An 18,840-nucleotide genomic window follows, 5' to 3' on the forward strand; every position below is an offset into this window, starting at 1 on the left:
AGAACCAAAACAATATTGTAAAGTTTAAAAATAAAATAAAATTAAGACAAAAAAAGAAAAAGACATGGGTTAAACTGATGTAAAAAGAAGAAACATTAAAATCCTCAATATTTGTAATAAAGAGAGCAAAATAAAACAGGTATATATTAACTGAATATTAAACATGTGAAGAAGCCCTTTAAATCCTTGAAAAATGTGTTGGAAGAGTAGCTAAAGGGATATAAACAGAAAATAAAGGACACATGATTGAGGTGGTAAGACTGGCATTCAATTGATTACAAGAAAGTGGTAGAATTTCTTGTTTGCCAATCTATTACAAACAAGTAGAAACAAAGATTTGATGGCCAAAGCTAAACTGATATGCGTATGGTTTATTTTCAATTATTTTAAGCTTAATTTAACTTTTTTGATTAAAAATGTGCTATGTTATCTGTAGGGAAATTGGTATTCTCAGGAAAATGCCTTTTTTGAAACAAATTTCACTTAGAACACTGAGGTATGTACCATTGACTGCTTGAAGCATATTGATATGTGAATGAACCTAAACAGAAACCAGAATATTAAACTGTTAAAATCAGAGAGGGATAAGACTGTTTTGTCTTTACCTTAACTCATGGTCTTTAGTGGTGAGGGGAATGTTGAAGATTCTGAAAATGATGTCCTAGAAATAGTTACGAGGTATTGTTTGAGTTGGATTCAATACTTCACCAAATTTTAAGTGCTGTTTTTCATAATTTCAATTGGAGTTTTCTTTTGTATTCATTATAATCTGCACATACTTAGTCACATATTTCATTACAAGAACCTTGTAATAATCATTAGTCTTCTTTCTTGCATGTGTATGCATACACACACACACACACACACACACACACACACAATTTCTTTCCTTTTGAGAAGGTTCAGGGTTGATGGACTTGTTCTCTGATTTTTTTTGTCGGTGCTCTTACTGAACTCGCCAATTTAACTGCCGAGGGTTAGCAGCTGACAAATTCATCATAATCAGCATCTATTCCATTTCCATTTTATACTCAAGGTCTATTGTTGCCAATTCATTCAAGAAGGTGTTTTTATTTAAGTGGTGCTTAAGTGCTGGCTCTGTGCACTGTGAATGCAGTCCTCCTAGGGAATTATTCCGTAGAATGGTTCATTCTGTGTGATTCTAGGCTACTGTGATGCTCTTGTCTATTTCAGATTCATTTGAGAATTTTCTTTCTCTAATTCAAGAAGTGTTTATCAGGCTTGAACTATCCTCCAGCACTTTGTGAGCCACTATGTGGAATTCAGAGGAAGATTTTGACAAAGTCTTTGCCATCAAGGAGTTCCATATGTATTTTGGATTTGACAGTTATAGTAATGTAGTAGACAATCTATATGTAAATACTAAGTGTGAAAATATTCAATAGTTTATCAGGAAATAAAATTATGGAAGATTTTTTGTGTTTTAATATCTTAGTTTTTTCATCTGCTTATGTGTCTAGCAATTATGCTTTGCAGCTGTGTGTATTGAATAGTTTCTTTACCTCAGGATATATAGGAAATCTGTTTCTGAGTTAAATGCCTACAACCAGCATTTTATTTAATCGAACCTCTTACATATTTCCCAGAATTACCAATGATTATTAATACAAATAAAAACTGAATGTCTTTCAACTCCTTTGATCATAAAATAATTCCATATTTCTGTGTATATGAAGATCTACTCTCCACATTCTTGACATGCTATTGGTGTTTTGTACTTAATACAAAAAAATAGTCGAGTCTTTATTACTTGATATCATATCATCAAGTTGCTGAGTTTCTCTATCATGCTTTATATCCTTCAGGGATTCTGCACAGTAGAAAATCCAAAATCCTTTTTGTCTTCTTGATCACAATATTGAGCAGGTGTCCAGGAACACAAAGGATTCTTGTTTTTTTTTTTTTTTCTCTTTTTTTCCTTGATCATTTAACTGGGTTCTTATTGTTAAATGAAAAATAGATTAATGTTGGAAAATTTTAGATGCCTGGTGAAATGTAATTCTTCATTTTATAGTCTTATAAATATCTCAGTTTCTTTTATTTTCCTGTTATTTCTAGCTTGATCTCCTGTCCGGACATCTACAATAGCCACTCCATATCCATTAATACATCCTTTATCTTGCTTACATATTGTTCTCTCTGAAATGAAGAAAGGTCCATGTACCTTACCTGCTTGGAAACCTGAATGGCTTGTCCAAATTTAGAGGAAAGAAATTACCTTCCTTAGCACAATATTCACATTCCTTCAACATCAGACGATCACTGTTATCATCTACACATACTAAATGTATTTTAGTGTAGTATCTTCAGTTCAGATCAGTCACTCAGTCGTGTCCGACTCTCTACGACCCCATGAATTGCAGCACGCCAGGCCTCCCTGTCCATCACCAACTCCCGGATCTCACTCAAACTCACGTCCATTGAGTCGGTGATGCCATCCAGTCATCTCATCCTCTGTCGTCCCCTTCTCCTCCTGCCCCCAATCCCTCCCCAGCATCAGAGTCTTTTCCAATGAGTCAACTCTTCACATGAGGTGGCCAAAGTATTGGAATTTCAGCTTTAGCATCACTCCTTCCAAAGAACACCCAGGACTGATCTCCTTTAGAATGGACTGGTTGGGTCTCCTTGCAGTCCAAGGGACTCTCAAGAGTCTTCTCCACCACCACAGTTCAAAAGCATCAATTCTTCGGTGCTCAGCTTTCTTCACAGTCCAACTCTCACATCCATACATGACCACTGGAAAAACCATAGCCTTGACTAGATGGACCTTTGTTGGCAAAGTAATGTCTCTGCTTTTCAATATGCTATCTAAGTTGGTCACAACTTTCTTTCATGTACTAAACTCCTACCACATTGCATGACTTGATGTTTTCTGAGTTTTTCACAATCTATTTCACCTCCATGCATTAATTCATTGTGTTCTGTTTGCCTGAGATGGTCTTTCCCTATGTCGTTACTCAATAAGATCCTAACAATTTTTCAACATTTAGGTCAGATTCTACTGACTTCATTCTTAGGGAAAATTTCCCTTTCAAGTACTCACAATTTATTTTGTTTCTATTCATATTAAAGAATATATCAGACTCTGATTCACATGATTGTTAAATGTCAGTGTTCTCCTTATCCTCCCTCAAGAACATAGCCATATCTGCACTGGTAGGCAGTGCCTTCTGTTTGGTGTTACATTGGAATCTCTTTATTTTATTAAAATATGTTGAATCATGGAATATTGGTAATAATGTCTTTCCTGTATTTTTCTAATGTTTTTTCTTGGAACACAAAGATCTTTGAAGGCTTTACTTCAATTATCGTCAGTGCTCATCAATGAAGTGATTATTTTAAAAAGATTACATGCTTTTGGAGACAGAGATGATCTCTTTCATCTTTGTACATCAATGTGTTTTGAGCAGAAATCATTTTCAGGTGGAAATAGTATATAAATGATATTTTTTAAAAATTTACTGTTCTTGTACATTAACTGGTGGAAGGCAGAACACAATGTCACAGCTGAATCTCCTCACATATGGAATAGTTCCTTTGACATTGAAAACTACTTTTTATCGAGGCATCATGGTTTAGTGGAAGGGATATAAACTTCCCATGGGAATAGGCCCAGCTCCAATCTCAGCTTAAACATATTAATCTATGATTTGTTATTTAATTAAATATAATAATGTTATTTATGCATATAATGCTTTGCAACCTGTTATTTAATACTTCATCATGGGTATTTATCCTTGCCAGTGCATGCAGAGCCGCTACTGCTGCTAAGTCGCTTCAGTCCTGTCCGACTCTGTGCGACCCCATAGCCGGCAGCCCATCAAGGCTCCCCCGTCCCTGGGATTCTCCAGGCAAGAACACTGGAGTGGGTTGCCATTTCCTTTCCCAGCATGCAGAGCTAGCTCATCCTTATTTATCACTACAGAAATTCAATGGATGTAAGAGACTTATTTAAAGGTTTTTCTAAGAGGGAAGCCACTTAGAAAGCATTGACAGCTTCACTTAGATTCATACTTTAAACCTTTTAAACCTTAATGTACTACTTACCGGTTATGTGACACCTTTGCTGAGGTCTGACATAGGAAAACATAGTATTTAGAAAATCGCAAAGAATTACTAATGCTAGAAAACATTTAGCAAAAGAAACTTTTAGCCTTTGTATAATAAGGGAATACCACCAGCAGGTGGCAGCAACTTTGAGTAGTAATCAAACTCCAAAACCAGTGCTTTGTTAATTATAGTTGGCTCAGGGAGCAAATAATCGGGTAAATATTATATCCTGGAATTACACTTGTGTTATATTGTTACATATTGCAGTATTATAGAAAAATGCAATAATATGAGTGCCACCCAACATGAAAATACATCAGGTGGTCTTAAACTATATTTTGAATTTCTTTCTATTAAATATCTTTCTTTGCCTATATTTTATTCAAATCTTTTGTGCTTGAGTCAGTCTCATTGTTTCCTGGATTTTATGCTTATCAGAGTTGATTTAAAAACTATAGATTTAAAATAAATATCCAGATACAAATTGTTTACCACGAAGATGTTGAAGCAGCAAGACACTATAGGAGGCAAGAACACAAACTAGCATCATCGTCACCTTTGTACCATTAAATAGATCTGATGGATGTCTGAAAAATTAGTAATTTTTTTAGTAAGTAAAAAAAATTTACATCATCCATTTTAAAAACCTCTCATTTTACTATGTTTTCCTCTACTTTGGTGCTATATACTTTAAATTAATATATGCTTATAGCTGGCCTTTTTAATAAACAAAAGAGAGAATTAAATGTGCTGCTTATTTGCAATTATTTGGCCTTATTTACAGAATCTTTCATTTTTGTCTTATAACTAGCTTTAAAGTTGAGAGAAACAATTTAGAAATATATATATATATATATTCCTTCTGCATATCCTAATAGCATAACATGATACAATTTTTAAATAAATATTTAATTTTCAATTTGTGTAATTTAATATAGCTTTTAACTGTGACCCAATATGTCATGTGTGCATTTTTTGCTGCACCATAGCATTAGAAGACACAGAACGATATAATAATTTGTGGTGTTCAGAAATGTTAAATGCTTATTGGGAATGGTTCACACATGTTTCTGGAGAGATCTTGCATTTTAAGACTAAATTGATTTCTATATAAATAAATAATTTATATGGAATATCTAATCAGACTAGGAAGAAAGTTTACTATACACATTTCTTTTCTAACAGCTTTACATCTGGGCTCACTGAAATGTACTAAATCAGAGTACCAGTTTATAATTGTGAATTGTTTTCATGGTATTTGAAAGAGTCAAACATTTATGATATTTGAGAAAACAACTTTTGAATCATGTACCTTAAAGATTTTCAACTATAATGCAATTGCTTACATTTGAAGTTATTCATAAATGTGCAATTGCTTACATATAAAGTTATTCCTAAATTCCCATCTGTGATGTGTGCAACTACTGTAAAACAATGAGTGGGGCCAAGGGAATAACTCTGCTGAGAGATGTGTGCTGTGCTTAGTCGCTCAGTCATGTCCTTTGCCACCCCACGGACTGTAGCCCACTACCAAGCTCCTCTGTCTATGGGATTTTCCCGGCAAATATGCTGGAGAGGGTTGCCATTTCCTTCTCTAGGGATCTTCCCAACCTAGGAATCAAACCTGTATCTCTTGAGTCTCCTGCATTTGCAGGTGAATTCTTTACCACTGAGCCACTTGGGAAGTCTGGAAAAGCTAAAAATTCTCCTAAGCAAGGATCAGATGAGCTTTCACAAATTATTTTAACTTTCTGGTCTGTTTTCTCATAAGTAAAGGTGTATTGTAAAAGAATCTAGCTAGAGACTTGGGTTTAATCCCTGGGTTGGGAAGAGCTCCTGGAGTAGGGAATGGCAAACCACTTCAGTATTCTTGCCTGGAAGATTCCATAGACAAAGCAGCCTGGCATGGGCCTGCAAAGAGATGGACAAGACTGAGCAACTGAGCATACACACACAGTGAAGATTTAATGAAATAATAACATGCCAAGCAGATTTGGTTCATAGATTTTATCAGTTCATGGTTGTGATTTTTATCTTTATAGAATGTGTCAACCCTTTAAATATTTTCTTTGAGTCTACTTTCCTAGGGGTGCCACTTGCTTCCTGCCTCCCACTCATCCATGCTCACTTCTAAGTCACGATGTGTAGAAATAACTCTAGACATAAATTCTAAACAAATAGGCTATTGTGTCTGAACTCCATGATGTATTAACTGTTTTAAGAAACACAGTCAAGCTTCTTGAGCCTTATATATATCTATAAACCAGGGGCAATGATCCTTAATCCAATGAAATCATGGGGGATATGTCTCAGTCCTGGTAAAGTGAAAATCGTTTATAGACTGTCATCAGCTATCTATGATTCCTTAGTGTCATTCCACAATAAGATCCAGAAAAGGTCTTTTGAGTCAGGGAGGTAGTACTACTTGTCCATGAACATTCCGGCTCCTTGTGAAGAAATACTTCTTGCCTCCTCTGTCTGTCTGACATTCTGTTTAATAGTGTGTCACAAAATAAAGTTTTTGGATGAGAAGGAAATGTAATATGTTTGCCAGAAGAGAAAAACAGATATATAGAGGTTGTGATTTTTCCAAAATTGACCTCTGAGTTAATTAGTGACAAGCCAGGAAGTAAATATACAACAGCATGCTTCCCTTTCCTTTCCTGCTCATCTAAAAGGAGATACAATTTATACTCCACAGTAGGTGATCACACCTGCATGCACAATAGAACCCCCTTCTGGTGTTTTCCAAGGGCTAAAGAAATAAAAAAGTAATACAAGAAAGTAACACACCTGTGTGCTTTTCGCTACAACTGCCATGTATTGTAACTGGCCAAATGTTTTCAAATAAGAGTATTCTGAAGCTAATTTTATATAAAAACAACATGAAAAAGACAAACTGTCATTTCATTCTGCCTGTGCTCAGGATCCCTCTGCTACATGACTGCTATGTTATTTTCATTATAAAAAGGGAAAAAAGAAAATAATGTTGTTTGGTTATTTCCCTCCTTCCTGAAACACATGCAAGTAACTGGGATTTACATTCTTGAGCAAGATTATTTTGTTGCTTTTCTTATTTAAAGTTAAAAAAATAAAATTAAGCAATAAATCATAGCAGATCGGTGTTACTAGATGATTATAGCACACTTTAGGGGATATTTTAAAGTGTGAATCCAAGTGGCTTTATCCCCTTCAGGGACATGTAATAATCCCTCTGAAAAACACTACTGGAGTATTATATTGATATTATGAAATATAATTTATTTCAAAAGGAAATCATGTAGATCTGTGCTTTTACTAGGCGATATACATACGGCTGCTAAGTCACTTCAGTCGTATTTGACTCTGTGGGACCCCATAGACGGCAGCCCACCAGGCTCCCCCGTCCCTGAGATTCTCCAGGCGAGAACACTGGAGTGGGTTGCCATTTCCTTCTCCAATGTGTGAAAGTGAAAAGTGAAAGTGAAGTCACTCAGTAGTGTCCGACCCTTAGCGACCCCATGGACTGCAGCCTACCAAGCTTCTCCGTCCATGGGATACATATGGCAAAAGATGAATAAAATATAAAAATGAAGGTTAAAACAATTTTGTTCATAAACCTAGTTAAATGCCTTATACTACTGATGTCTCAAATATTTGGAGCATTTCTTAGAATCAATTAAATGATTAAAACTAGACAATTGATAATAAGATGATTGCCTCTGTTAATGTGGTTAAAATTCAAGGTGTACGAATTTACTTGAAAATGAAATGGTGTGAAAGTTGATGATTAATGTTTCATACGTTAAGAAATGGCATCATTTATGGAAATACATAGTTTCAGAATAAAATTCTAACCTGTAAAAGCCTCCCTTTTGACAGTGCTTTAAAAAATCTTTCCATTATTGCAGGGTAATAGCTTGACTGTAATGTCTGCTGTTAAAGGAGCAAGTGCCTGTACAAATATTAATCTTACATTATTACTGCTAAATATTCAACTGATTTGAATATTAAAATAGCCCAAAGGCTCTTCAATAAAATATGTGATTACTGAAATAGTACAGTCCTTTTTATCATGCCAGGCATATTCCATACATATATTAACAGATTTCATAGTTGCTTAAGTTAAGTAAATATATTAATTTATAATAGTGGCAAAGCCTGAAGTTTAATTTGGGGCCTTTAGAAATGTTCTTCCCATTATTATTTGAACTTATCTAGTACATTGTAATAAAATTTTGATTCTGTGGGTAAAAGTTTAACTGTTGAAACTTTATATTACATTTTTATTTCTGGAAACTCAGATATAATTCTTAAGAATATCTTTTAAAATAATAATAGCTAACACTTATATAGCAATTTCTATGTCAGGCTCCAGTCTAAATACTTCAAGTTATTAAAGTTTTTAATACTTGTAACAAATGTATAAGGAAGGTGCTATTAGTAGTACCATTTTATAAATGACTGAATTGAATCTGAGAGTGTTTAGGTCATCTCTTCAAGGCCACACAGGTAAGAAGTGTTTAAGCCAAGATTCTAGTCCATATGTGTCAGATTGCATAGTCTCTGCTTTTGCTAAAATTTATTTAATGAAGATGCATTTTAAATAACCAGGATGCTTTTTTAAAAGAAAATATTCAGATGCTAAATATTACTCTGTGAATAATAACATTTTATGAAAACATTTTATGTGTGTGAAATGGCCTCATCATTCTATGTGTGAAAACTGAAAGGAAACTGATTAAAGTGAACTATGAAATTGAGTCCCTGTGTCCTATTTTACAGTATGTAACTTAGAGTCTATAAATGACTCATTAATGCTGAGGAAAGTACAGAAAAGCTGAAGAATTTACCTGAAGTGCTTTATTGCTAACTTCTCTCTGCCATTGCAAGGTTAGAGAAACTATAAGCAAGGACAAACAAGTATAATTTCAAAGTTGGCAAATGTTCCTTTCAGCTTCCCACTGTAGTCCTTGTTCTGTTAAGTTCTCCATGGTTCTTGCTTTCTCTATTCACAAGTTTCCAGTCTTCTTTATTTGCATCTCAGTTATTTAGAATTCTTAGTCTGGCTTGCCCTAGATTAACCCATACTCACAGAATCCAGATTTTAAGGGTTTTAAAGTTGGCAAAGCCAGTTATCTTAAAATAATTTAATCAGTTATAGAAACAAACTCAATGAATAGCCTTTTATGTATTAACGGGATTTATTAGCAGGATGCTTCTTGTTAATGTCAACAGGCAAGTGTTTTGTAGTAAGACAAACTTGAGTTTGTTTTCCAGCTTTGCTATGCTTTTAACTATGTGAATTTGGGTAAGTTACTTTATTAAGTCATTTTCTTATCTGTAAAATTGGAGAAAATAGTATCTACCTCCTTGAATTAAGGTTTTTTTTTTTTTTTTTTTATGCATGTAAAGTGTTTACCACATGGTAGATACTAAATGAACGATGCTCCTTTTTCTCGTATTGAACATTGCCAGTGGTGGAAAACATGACATGCTGAGGCAGTTATAGCCTCAGCCCTCTTCCATTTAGATCTCATCTGCCCTTTTCTGGTTATTTTTGTATTCTGCAGCGTCTCTGACTCACGTTAACTGGTCCCAGTACCTGTCTGGACCTCAATGTTCTCATCTGAAAGGACGGATTTCACAGGATACATTTTACAATCTCTTCCCCTCTTCCTGTCTATAATATTTGGCAATACTTTGTGACACTCTTAGATTTAAGTCTTTCCCATTTTGCTACTCAGTAACTGTGAAGCTAGTGACAATGTGAATATATTTTCCTGCCCTTAACTTGTCATTTTTGGAAGTCAATTTTAAGGAGGTAATTCTAATGACAGTGTTTAAGGCAGAAAAGCTTTTCATTTTCAAGCAAAATCTTACGTTGAATTTCAATATCCAATACAATTACAAGCAGAATAGCTCCTGAATAAAGTAGGGTTGAATATAAAGGATACCTCTCTGTTTGGCTTCTTGGCCTCAGATTCATCTTACTGCCACATTTTCCTTATAACAAGTGGCCTTTAAAGTAACGCCATGGACACTTTGAATTTCTTGAAACATGATTTTTAAAATATTTATTTGACTGTGTTGAATCTTATGTGTGGCTTGTGGGACCTTCGTTGTGTCAGGCAGGATCTTCCATTGCAGCACATGGACTCTGGTTGTGGCACAGTAGCTCTGTAGTGTGGGGATCAGTAGTTGTGGTGTTCAGTCTTACTTGCTCCTTGGTATGTGGGATCTTGGTTCCCAGGCCAGGGATCAAACCCAACCCATGTCCCCTGCATTGCAAGGTGGATTCTTAACCATTGGACCACCAGGGAAGTCCTGAAACACAGTTTTTAAACCACTGCTATAAGTCAAAGATGGTTTTTATGGTGGGTCTTTCAATAACTATGGTGAACTGAAGTAAACTACCTGTTCTACTTAGGGGCTTAAGGCCCAGGGGAGATTTAATTTCAAGGCAGCCTCAAGCTGCCATTTTTCTTTCTCCTACTTCTCAAAGAACTGATTATCCTAGTAATTAAATAGGAAAACCTTTTAGGGTGGTTAAAGCTCCATGTAAACAATAGAAAACAAGCATGCAATAGAAAACTTTAAGACAATTTTAAGAAATAGTGCATAAAATATGATTGTTTTAAGAGTACTACATCAAAAAAAAAAAAAAGAGTACTACATCAAGTGTCTCTTTTCTTTTTTTTTCTTTATTTTTTTAAATTTTATTTTATTTTTAAACTTTACATAATTGTATTAGTTTTGCCAAATATCAAAATGAATCCATCACAGGTATACATGTGCTCCCCATCCTCAACCCTCCTCCCTCCTCCCTCCCCATACCATCCCTCTGGGTCGTCCCAGTGCACTAACCCCATGCATCCAGTATCGTGTATCAAACCTGGACTGGCATCTCTTTTGCTGTTCTTCCTATGTCTGAGCTCAGTGTCTTCCTTCCCAGGAAAATGTGTAGAATTCTCAGACACTGTTGTATGATTACAGTGAACGGTAAAATATTTGTCATTCTTTTCAAGGTATGGAGTGTTAACCCAATGATGTGACAATTTCATTAACTCTAATTACATTTGGTTTAGCTAGTGTTCTCATGTGGTTTCAGTTTTCTTCTTTGAAAAAAATTATCTTTAGTTTTTATCAGCATAATTATTACATTTAGGAAGAGCCAGGGTTGCTTTATCTTACTTGTATAATTGATAGACTTACTCTTATTACTCCATGAGTAAGTATAACCACACATCATATACTATTATAAATTCTAAATTATAAAATTACATTTTTTCTCATGCTACTCTTACACAACACGTATTGGTGTGTGGTATTCTGTCTTGAATATGCCTCCCCATAAACCTTAAACAGATGATAGTAGTTCAGTAGTATTCCTAGTTGTGACCTTACCTGTAAGAATTTTGCAATCCGGATTTTCACTTGTGCCAAGTGAACAATAGAGAATGCTGATTTGACATATTTTGCAGCTATATGAGGACTGGCTTCATATTTTTTGCTACCTGTTTGCAAAACTTTGTACATTTCTCTACATTTCATCTCCTTTTTAACATTTCTTAAGACAGTTATTTTAGATGGGAGAAGAAAATCAGTAACAATTTCTATAACAGATTTATATTTTTCAGTACAAATATAATTATATTTTTTCACATACTTTTTGTCCGTAAACCTCCTTCAATTGCCAAATTAGATAAGGCATGAAGACTGAATCGGGTTACTATTTTTTCACTTTCTGACTTACTTCTTTTTAAGATATTATTATTCCCTTAATTTGATAATGCATAAACACAATTTTCTGCACAATAGTGAGGATTTCTTGAAATAGGTTTTTAGTCTTAGAATTATCCAATACTATTCAAATACTACTTTTTCTTCCATTCTGTTGCATATAACTTTTGAAGTGCAAAGTATAAAATTTGAATTTTTTAACTTGGCACATTGTTTTTTATGGAAAAAATCATATTTTCTAATGAAATAAGCTTATATTCTATAGAAGGCAGAATTATTTGTCAAAAAATACATCAAAATGACTCTGTTATGGGCACATGATACTTGATTGAGTGTTAATGATCTATTCTATGAGTGCCACAGATTTAATGACCCAGAATTGCCTATTCAAATAGCCATTCCAGTTGCTAACTAGCCATGCCCCTTGCTTGCTTTTTCTTGTATCTTGATCAGCATACAAAGCAGTACTAAATTTGCCCCTGTTCCTTTCCCTTTTCTTCTTTCTGTCTCTAAATAGATGTCTTTCTTATTCTGTTCCTTTCTCTTTTCCACTAGTCTGTTCTATGTTTTTCAGTTTTTGTCTGTGGACTTTAAGATTCAATCTTTGCATATCAATTCAAATAATTGGTTGATATCTTCTTTAACCAGTCATTTGAGTCAATTGTCTTTGTTCCCAAACATTTTAGAGGTATTTATACTATTTAATATTCTCAATATTTGATTTTTATGATTGCTCAATTCTTTTGAAACTTTTATTTTATTTTATTTTATTTAATTCATTTCTTTACACATTTTGTTGAGCATCAGGCTGTTATTAGGGATATAAGACACAGTTCTTGCCTTCAAAGAGCTCATGGTTTAATAAGGGAAGTAAACATTGAAACTCTTGAAATTTTTGAGGTACTATAATAAAGAGAAGGGTAGGATACAGTATAAAAAGCAGAAAGTGATAGTTTATCTGGATAAAGAATAATTGACAAAGGCAGAAATATTTGAGCAGACTCATGGAGATTGAGTAAGCATGTGTCCAATTTAAAAGGGTGAGAGAAAGCATTCTTGGTAAAGGTGTTAGTGTTTACAAAGATAGTGAGTGACATGAAATTACTTCAAACCCAGTGAGATGTACTCAGGGAAATGCATTTTGTGGTAGAAGAGGTTGAGAAAAAAGGTAGGTACCAGGAGTTAGAAGCTTGTTTGATTTTTATCTGATAGGTGAAGAGGAATAAGTGCATAATTTATTTAAATTCAATTATCAGACCTCTTGATCAATAAAATGTATTTTCATGGGAATTTTATTATGCCTATGTGAAAATAGATATTTTTGTGTAAAATCCTCTTATTAAAGGAGTTAAAATAAGGTTTTTAGTTTTAGAAACAATTTCAGTGTAATGTGAAATACATTAGAACAAGGATGACAGAGTTAGTTTGAAAGCTGTAGAGACCACCAAGTTAAGAGATAAAGGCTTAGATAACTGTTATGCTGTGATAAAAAGAGGAAGGAAGAGTTTGAGGATCATTAAGCTGTTGAACAGTATGAAAAGGCAAAATGATAGGATACTGAAAGAGGAACTCTCCAGGTCAGTAGGTGCCCAATGTGCTACTGGAGATCACTGGAGAAATAACTCCAGAAAGAATGAAGGGATGGAGCCAAAGCAAAAACAATACCCAGTTATGGATGTGACTGATGATAGAAGCTAGGTGTGATGTTGTAAAGAGCAATATTGCATAGGAACCTGGAATGTTAGGTCCATGAATCAAGGCAAATTGGAAGTGGTCAAACAGGAGATGACAGGAGTCAACATCGACATTCTAGGAATCAGCGAACTAAAATGGACTGGTATGGGTGAATTTAACTCGGATGACCATTATATCTACTACTGTGGGCAGGAATCCCTTAGAAGAAATGGAGTAGCCATCATGGTCAACAAAAGAGTCCAAAATGCAATAATTGGATGCAATCTCAAAAACAATAGAATGATCTCTGTTCGTTTCCAAGGCAAGCCATTCAATATCACGGTAATCCAAGTCTATGCCCCAACCAGTAATGCTGAAGAAGCTGAAGTTGAATGGTTCTCTGAAGACCTACAAGACCTTTTAGAACTAACACCCAAAAAAGATGTCCTTTTCATTATAGGGGACTGGAATGCAAAAGTAGGAAGTCAAGAAACACCTGGGGTAACAGGCAAATTTGGCCTTGGAATACGGAATGAAGCAGGGCAAAGACTAATAGAGTTTTGCCAAGAGAATGCACTGGTCGTAGCAAACACCCGCTTCCAACAACACAAGAGAACACTCTACACATGGACATCACCAGATGGCCGACACTGAAATCTGATTGATTATATTCTTTGCAGCCAAAGATGGAGAAGCTCTATACAGTCAGCAAAAACAAGACTGGGAGCTGACTGTGGCTCAGATCATGAGCTCCTTATTGCCAAATTGAGACTGAAATTGAAGAAAGTAGGGAAAACCACTAGACCATTCAGGTATGACCTAAATCAAACTCCTTATGATTATACAGTGGAAGTGAGAAATAGATTTAAGGGACTAGATCTGATAGATAGAGTGCCTGATGAACTATGGACGGAGGTTTGTGACATTGTATAGGAGACAGGGATCAAGACCATCCCCATGGAAAAGAAATGCGAAAAAGCAAAATGGCTGTCTGGGGAGGCCTTACAAATAGCTGTGAAAAGAAGAGAAGTGAAAAGCAATGGAGCAAAGGAAAGATATAAGCATCTGAATGCAGAGTTCCAAAGAATAGCAAGAAGAGATAAGAAAGCTTTCCTCAGCGATCAATGCAAAGAAATAGAGGAAAACAACAGAATGGGAAAGACTAGAGATCTCTTCAAGAAACCTAGAAATACCAAGGGAATATTTCATGCAAAAATGGGCTCGATAAAGGACAGAAATTGTATGCACCTAACAGAAGCAGAAGATATTAAGAAGAGGTGGCAAGAATACACAGAAAATTTATACAAAAAAGAGCTTCACGACCAAGATAATCATGACGGTGTGATCACTCACCTAGAGCCAGACATCCTGGAATGTGAAGTCAAGTGGGCCTTAGAAAGCCTCACTACGAACAAAGCTAGTGGAGGTGATGGAATCCAGTTGAGCTGTTTCAAATCCTGGAAGATGATGCTGTGAAAGTGCTGCACTCAATATGCAAGCAAATTTGGAAAACTCAGCAGTGGCCACAGGATTGGAAAAGGTCAGTTTTCATCCCAATCCCAAAGAAAGGCAATGCCAAAGAATGCTCAAACTACCCTACAGTTGCACTCATCTCATACGCTAGTAAAGTAATGCTCAAAATTCTCCAAGCCAGGCTTCAGCAATACGTGAACCATGAACTTCCAGATGTTCAAACTAGCTTTAGAATAGTCACAGAAACCAGAGTTCAAATTGCCAACATCTGTTGGATCATTGAAAAAGCAAGCTTAATGTATATTCAGATGACCAGGATATCCTCTTCACAAGTAGTTTCTACATCAATAAGTCTGAGTTGTGCCCTGAAATTCTGCAGTTTGTTAAAGTCTCTGGGAGATGGCCATGCTGTCTGTCCATGGACCATACTTTGCATAACAAGTAACTAAGAGATAGTTAGATTTTAACACTAACAAAGAGATATGAGCTGGATATGTAGATTCACAAGTTCTTAGCATATTGGTGCAATTGAAGCCAAGTTACAGATTGTTTATGCAGATTAACAGTTTAAAAATATTTAATAATAAAGCCAGTATTTGAGCGACTATTAAAAATTGCAAATTATGCTAATTTTGACAGACTTAAGATTTTGTTTAAAGTGTATTCTTAAATTCAATTCTGCCTTTTATTTATTTAGCTGTCAACCAGTGAAGTTCATATTTGCAGTTTATTTTGGGGGAGAAATGTACATATTTTGGGCCTCCTGGTGACTCAGATGGTAAAGAATATGCCTGCAATGCAGGAGACATAGGTTTGATCTTCTGGGCCAGGAAGATTCCCTGGGGAAGGAAAAGGCTACCTACTCCAGTATACTTGCCTAGAGAATTTCATGGACAAAGGAGCCTGGCAGGCTACAGTCCATGGGGTCACAAAGAAGTGGGCACGACTGAGCAACTAACACTTTTTTACAAGGAATGTGATGAAAAAATTATTAATAAAAGGGCACCAATAAAGGTCAATCCCTTCTTAAATGAGAAAGATCTCATTCTTATACCAATCAGGTGAAACTTTTCTTAAAATAGGATAAAAACTCCATGGTCCTACTGTATAGCAGAGGAAACTATATTCAATATCCTGTAATGAGCCATAAAGGAAAATAATAGGAAAAATTATATATATATATAGGAGAAACATTTTGCTTTACAGCAGACATTAACATATTATAAAACAACTATACCTCAGTTAAATAAATTAAAAAAATATATATGATAAAAACAAACTGGCAACTGTGGGAACCCAAACATTCAGACACATATTATACATGAGTCAAGGAAGAGTATGTACAATGAGAAGAAAAATAAAGCTGCTTTCTGACTAGGAAAGGTGAGTAGAGAAAAAGGAAGCTGCCTAAGCAAATGGAGACCAAAAATGTCAGGAATTCAAGTTATTGCAAGCAAAAGAAAAGGGAGGAAGTGGTAAACAATATTGTAAGTCACAGACAGTGACAGTAAGAACTGGTGATGGACAATATTTGTTGTTCTTAGAATTTTTGCACTTAGGCAGTAGGTGGCCATTTTCAAACTATTTTAGGAGAAAAAGAAGTTCAGAAGAATCCAGATATCTGTGACTTGAGATTGAATTAGGAGGTGAGAAATTCAAAGAAATGAAGGGAAACCAGTTTTTTGTTGGTTTGTTTAAGGAATTTTATTGTGAACAGTATAAAAAAGAGAGGGATAGTTCATAAAATCTCATTTTAAAAATTGCATTTTAATTTCAGTATGGAGGACAACTAGTGTTTATATCTTTTTGGTGTAGGAACCTCCAATCAGTAGCTTGCTGCTGCTGCTGCTGCTGCTAAGTCGCTTCAGTTGTGTCCGACTCTGTGCGACCCCATAGATGGCAGCCCACCAGGCTCTGCCATCCCTGGGATTCTCCAGGCAAGAACACTGGAGTGGGTTGCCATTGCCTTCTCTGTTGTGTGAAAGTGAAAAGTGAAAGTAAGGTCGTTCAGTCGCGTCCAACTTGTAGCGACCCCATGGACTGCAGCCTACCAGGCTCCTCCGTTCATGGGATTTTCTAGGCAAGAGTACTAGAGTGGCTTGCCTTTGCCTTCTCCGAATCAGTAGCTTAGGATTCAATAGATGTGAAGTAGAAACAGGAGTTTTGGCTTCTACCTGCCATTAACAATTCATTTACTAGACCTGGAAAATGACTGCTAAAGCAATCAGACAAAATGCTGTATTCTCATTTCTTTCCCATCTTTCAATTCTTAATAATAAATCAGTCAAATGAGAACAACTTCACAGGTAGAAGGGGGTAGCACTTTAGTTGATCCAGTGAACTATCTGCATTAATTATGTCACTTCTAGAAATGTTTTACATAGAAACTACAAAGAAAGACAAAATTACCCTTCTTTGTATCAGTACTATTATCAAATGCTGCTAAATCAAAATCAGAATTCAGTTTATGATTCTGATTTTGATCACAGAAATTAGAGCTTTGCTGTATTTTCTCATTTTAAACCTAGGCTTGTTTATCTCCCTCAGTTACTTTTTCTATCTTGGTGCTATAGACTGCTTTGAGATTGATGGTGAATTCAGAGTTTTGATAATATCTTGTTAACTTTTGATTTCCAGGGATTAGCATTACTTAGAGATGTTCTCTCTAGGCAGTTATTTACTAACTCATCCATTAAATTACTGTATTCCTTAATAAGGACTTTTAAAACCATGATACAGTAGTATCGAGCTAGTTAAAAACCATTTTGTGGATAAGTTTTATGTGACTAATTAGACACTTTGGAAATACCTGGTCTTCAATATGGTAAGAATATTCTGAGATAATTTGGGTTCAGTATAAAGTTCAGTATCTGTATGGGTGGTAAGTTGCTTCAGTCGTGTCCAACTCTGCAATTTTTATGGACTGTAGTCCCCCAGGCTCCTCAGTCCATGGGATTCTCCAGGCAAGAATACTAGACTGGGTTGCCATGCTTTCTCCTAGGGGATCTTCCTGACCCAGGGACCAAACCCATAGTTAAATCTTCTGCAGGCAGAGTCTTTACCACTAGTGCCACCTGGGAAGCCCCCAGTATCTGTATCCAGTTCCATTTCAGTCACTCAGTTGTGTCTGACTCTTTGCAACCCCATGGAATCACAGCACGCCAGGCCTCCCTGTCCATCACCAACTCCTGGAGTCCACCCAAACCCATGTCCATTGTGTCGGTGATACCATCCAACCATCTCATCCTCTGTCATCCCCTTCTCCTCCTGCCCTCAATCATTCTAGCATCAGGGTCTTTTCAAATGAGTCAGCTTTTCACATCAGGTGGCCAAAGTATTGGAGTTTCAGCTTCAACATCAGTCCTTCCAATGAACATCCAGGACTGATCTCCTTTAGGATGGACTGGTTAGATCTCCTTGCAGGCCAAGGGACTCTCAAGAGTCTTCTCCAACACCACAGTTCAAAAGCATCAATTCTTCAGTGCTCAGCTTTCTTTATAGTCCAACTCTCACATCCATATCCATACATGACTACTGGAAAAACCATAGCCTTGACTAGACAGACATTTGTCGGCAAAGTAATGTCTCTGCTTTTTATTATGTTGTCTAGGTTGGTCATAACTTTCCTTCCAAGGAGCAAGCGTCTTTTAATTTCATGGCTGCAGTCACCATCCACAGTGATTTTGGAGCCCAGAAAAATAGTCAGCCACTGTTTCCACTGTTTCCCCATCTATTTGCCATGAAGTGATGGGACCGGATGCCATGATCTTAGTTTTCTGAATGTTGAGCTTTAAGCCAACTTTTTCTCTCTCCTTTTTCACTTTCATCAATAGGCTCTTTAGTTCTTCTCTTTCTGCCATAACGGTAATGTTATCTGCATATCTGAGTATCTGTATAGAC

General features: G+C 35.8%; 2 protein-coding genes across 2 annotated transcripts in view; both read left to right on the forward strand.

Annotated features, from left to right (window-relative positions):
* The window catches only part of NEGR1 (neuronal growth regulator 1), a 1,040,237-nt gene that overhangs the window by 291,293 nt on the left and 730,104 nt on the right, over nucleotides 1-18,840 (forward strand). The gene's annotated exons all lie outside the window — the stretch shown is intronic.
* On the forward strand, nucleotides 13,504-14,274 carry LOC133245344 (craniofacial development protein 2-like; the record flags this gene model as incomplete). The annotated part of the gene is given in 1 exon segment (XM_061413242.1): nucleotides 13,504-14,274. A coding segment is annotated over 1 exon segment (771 nt), but the record flags the coding sequence as incomplete, so codon positions are not given.

Source organism: Bos javanicus, chromosome 3 (genome assembly GCF_032452875.1).
Source record: "Bos javanicus breed banteng chromosome 3, ARS-OSU_banteng_1.0, whole genome shotgun sequence".
Classification (NCBI taxonomy): domain Eukaryota; kingdom Metazoa; phylum Chordata; class Mammalia; order Artiodactyla; family Bovidae; genus Bos; species Bos javanicus.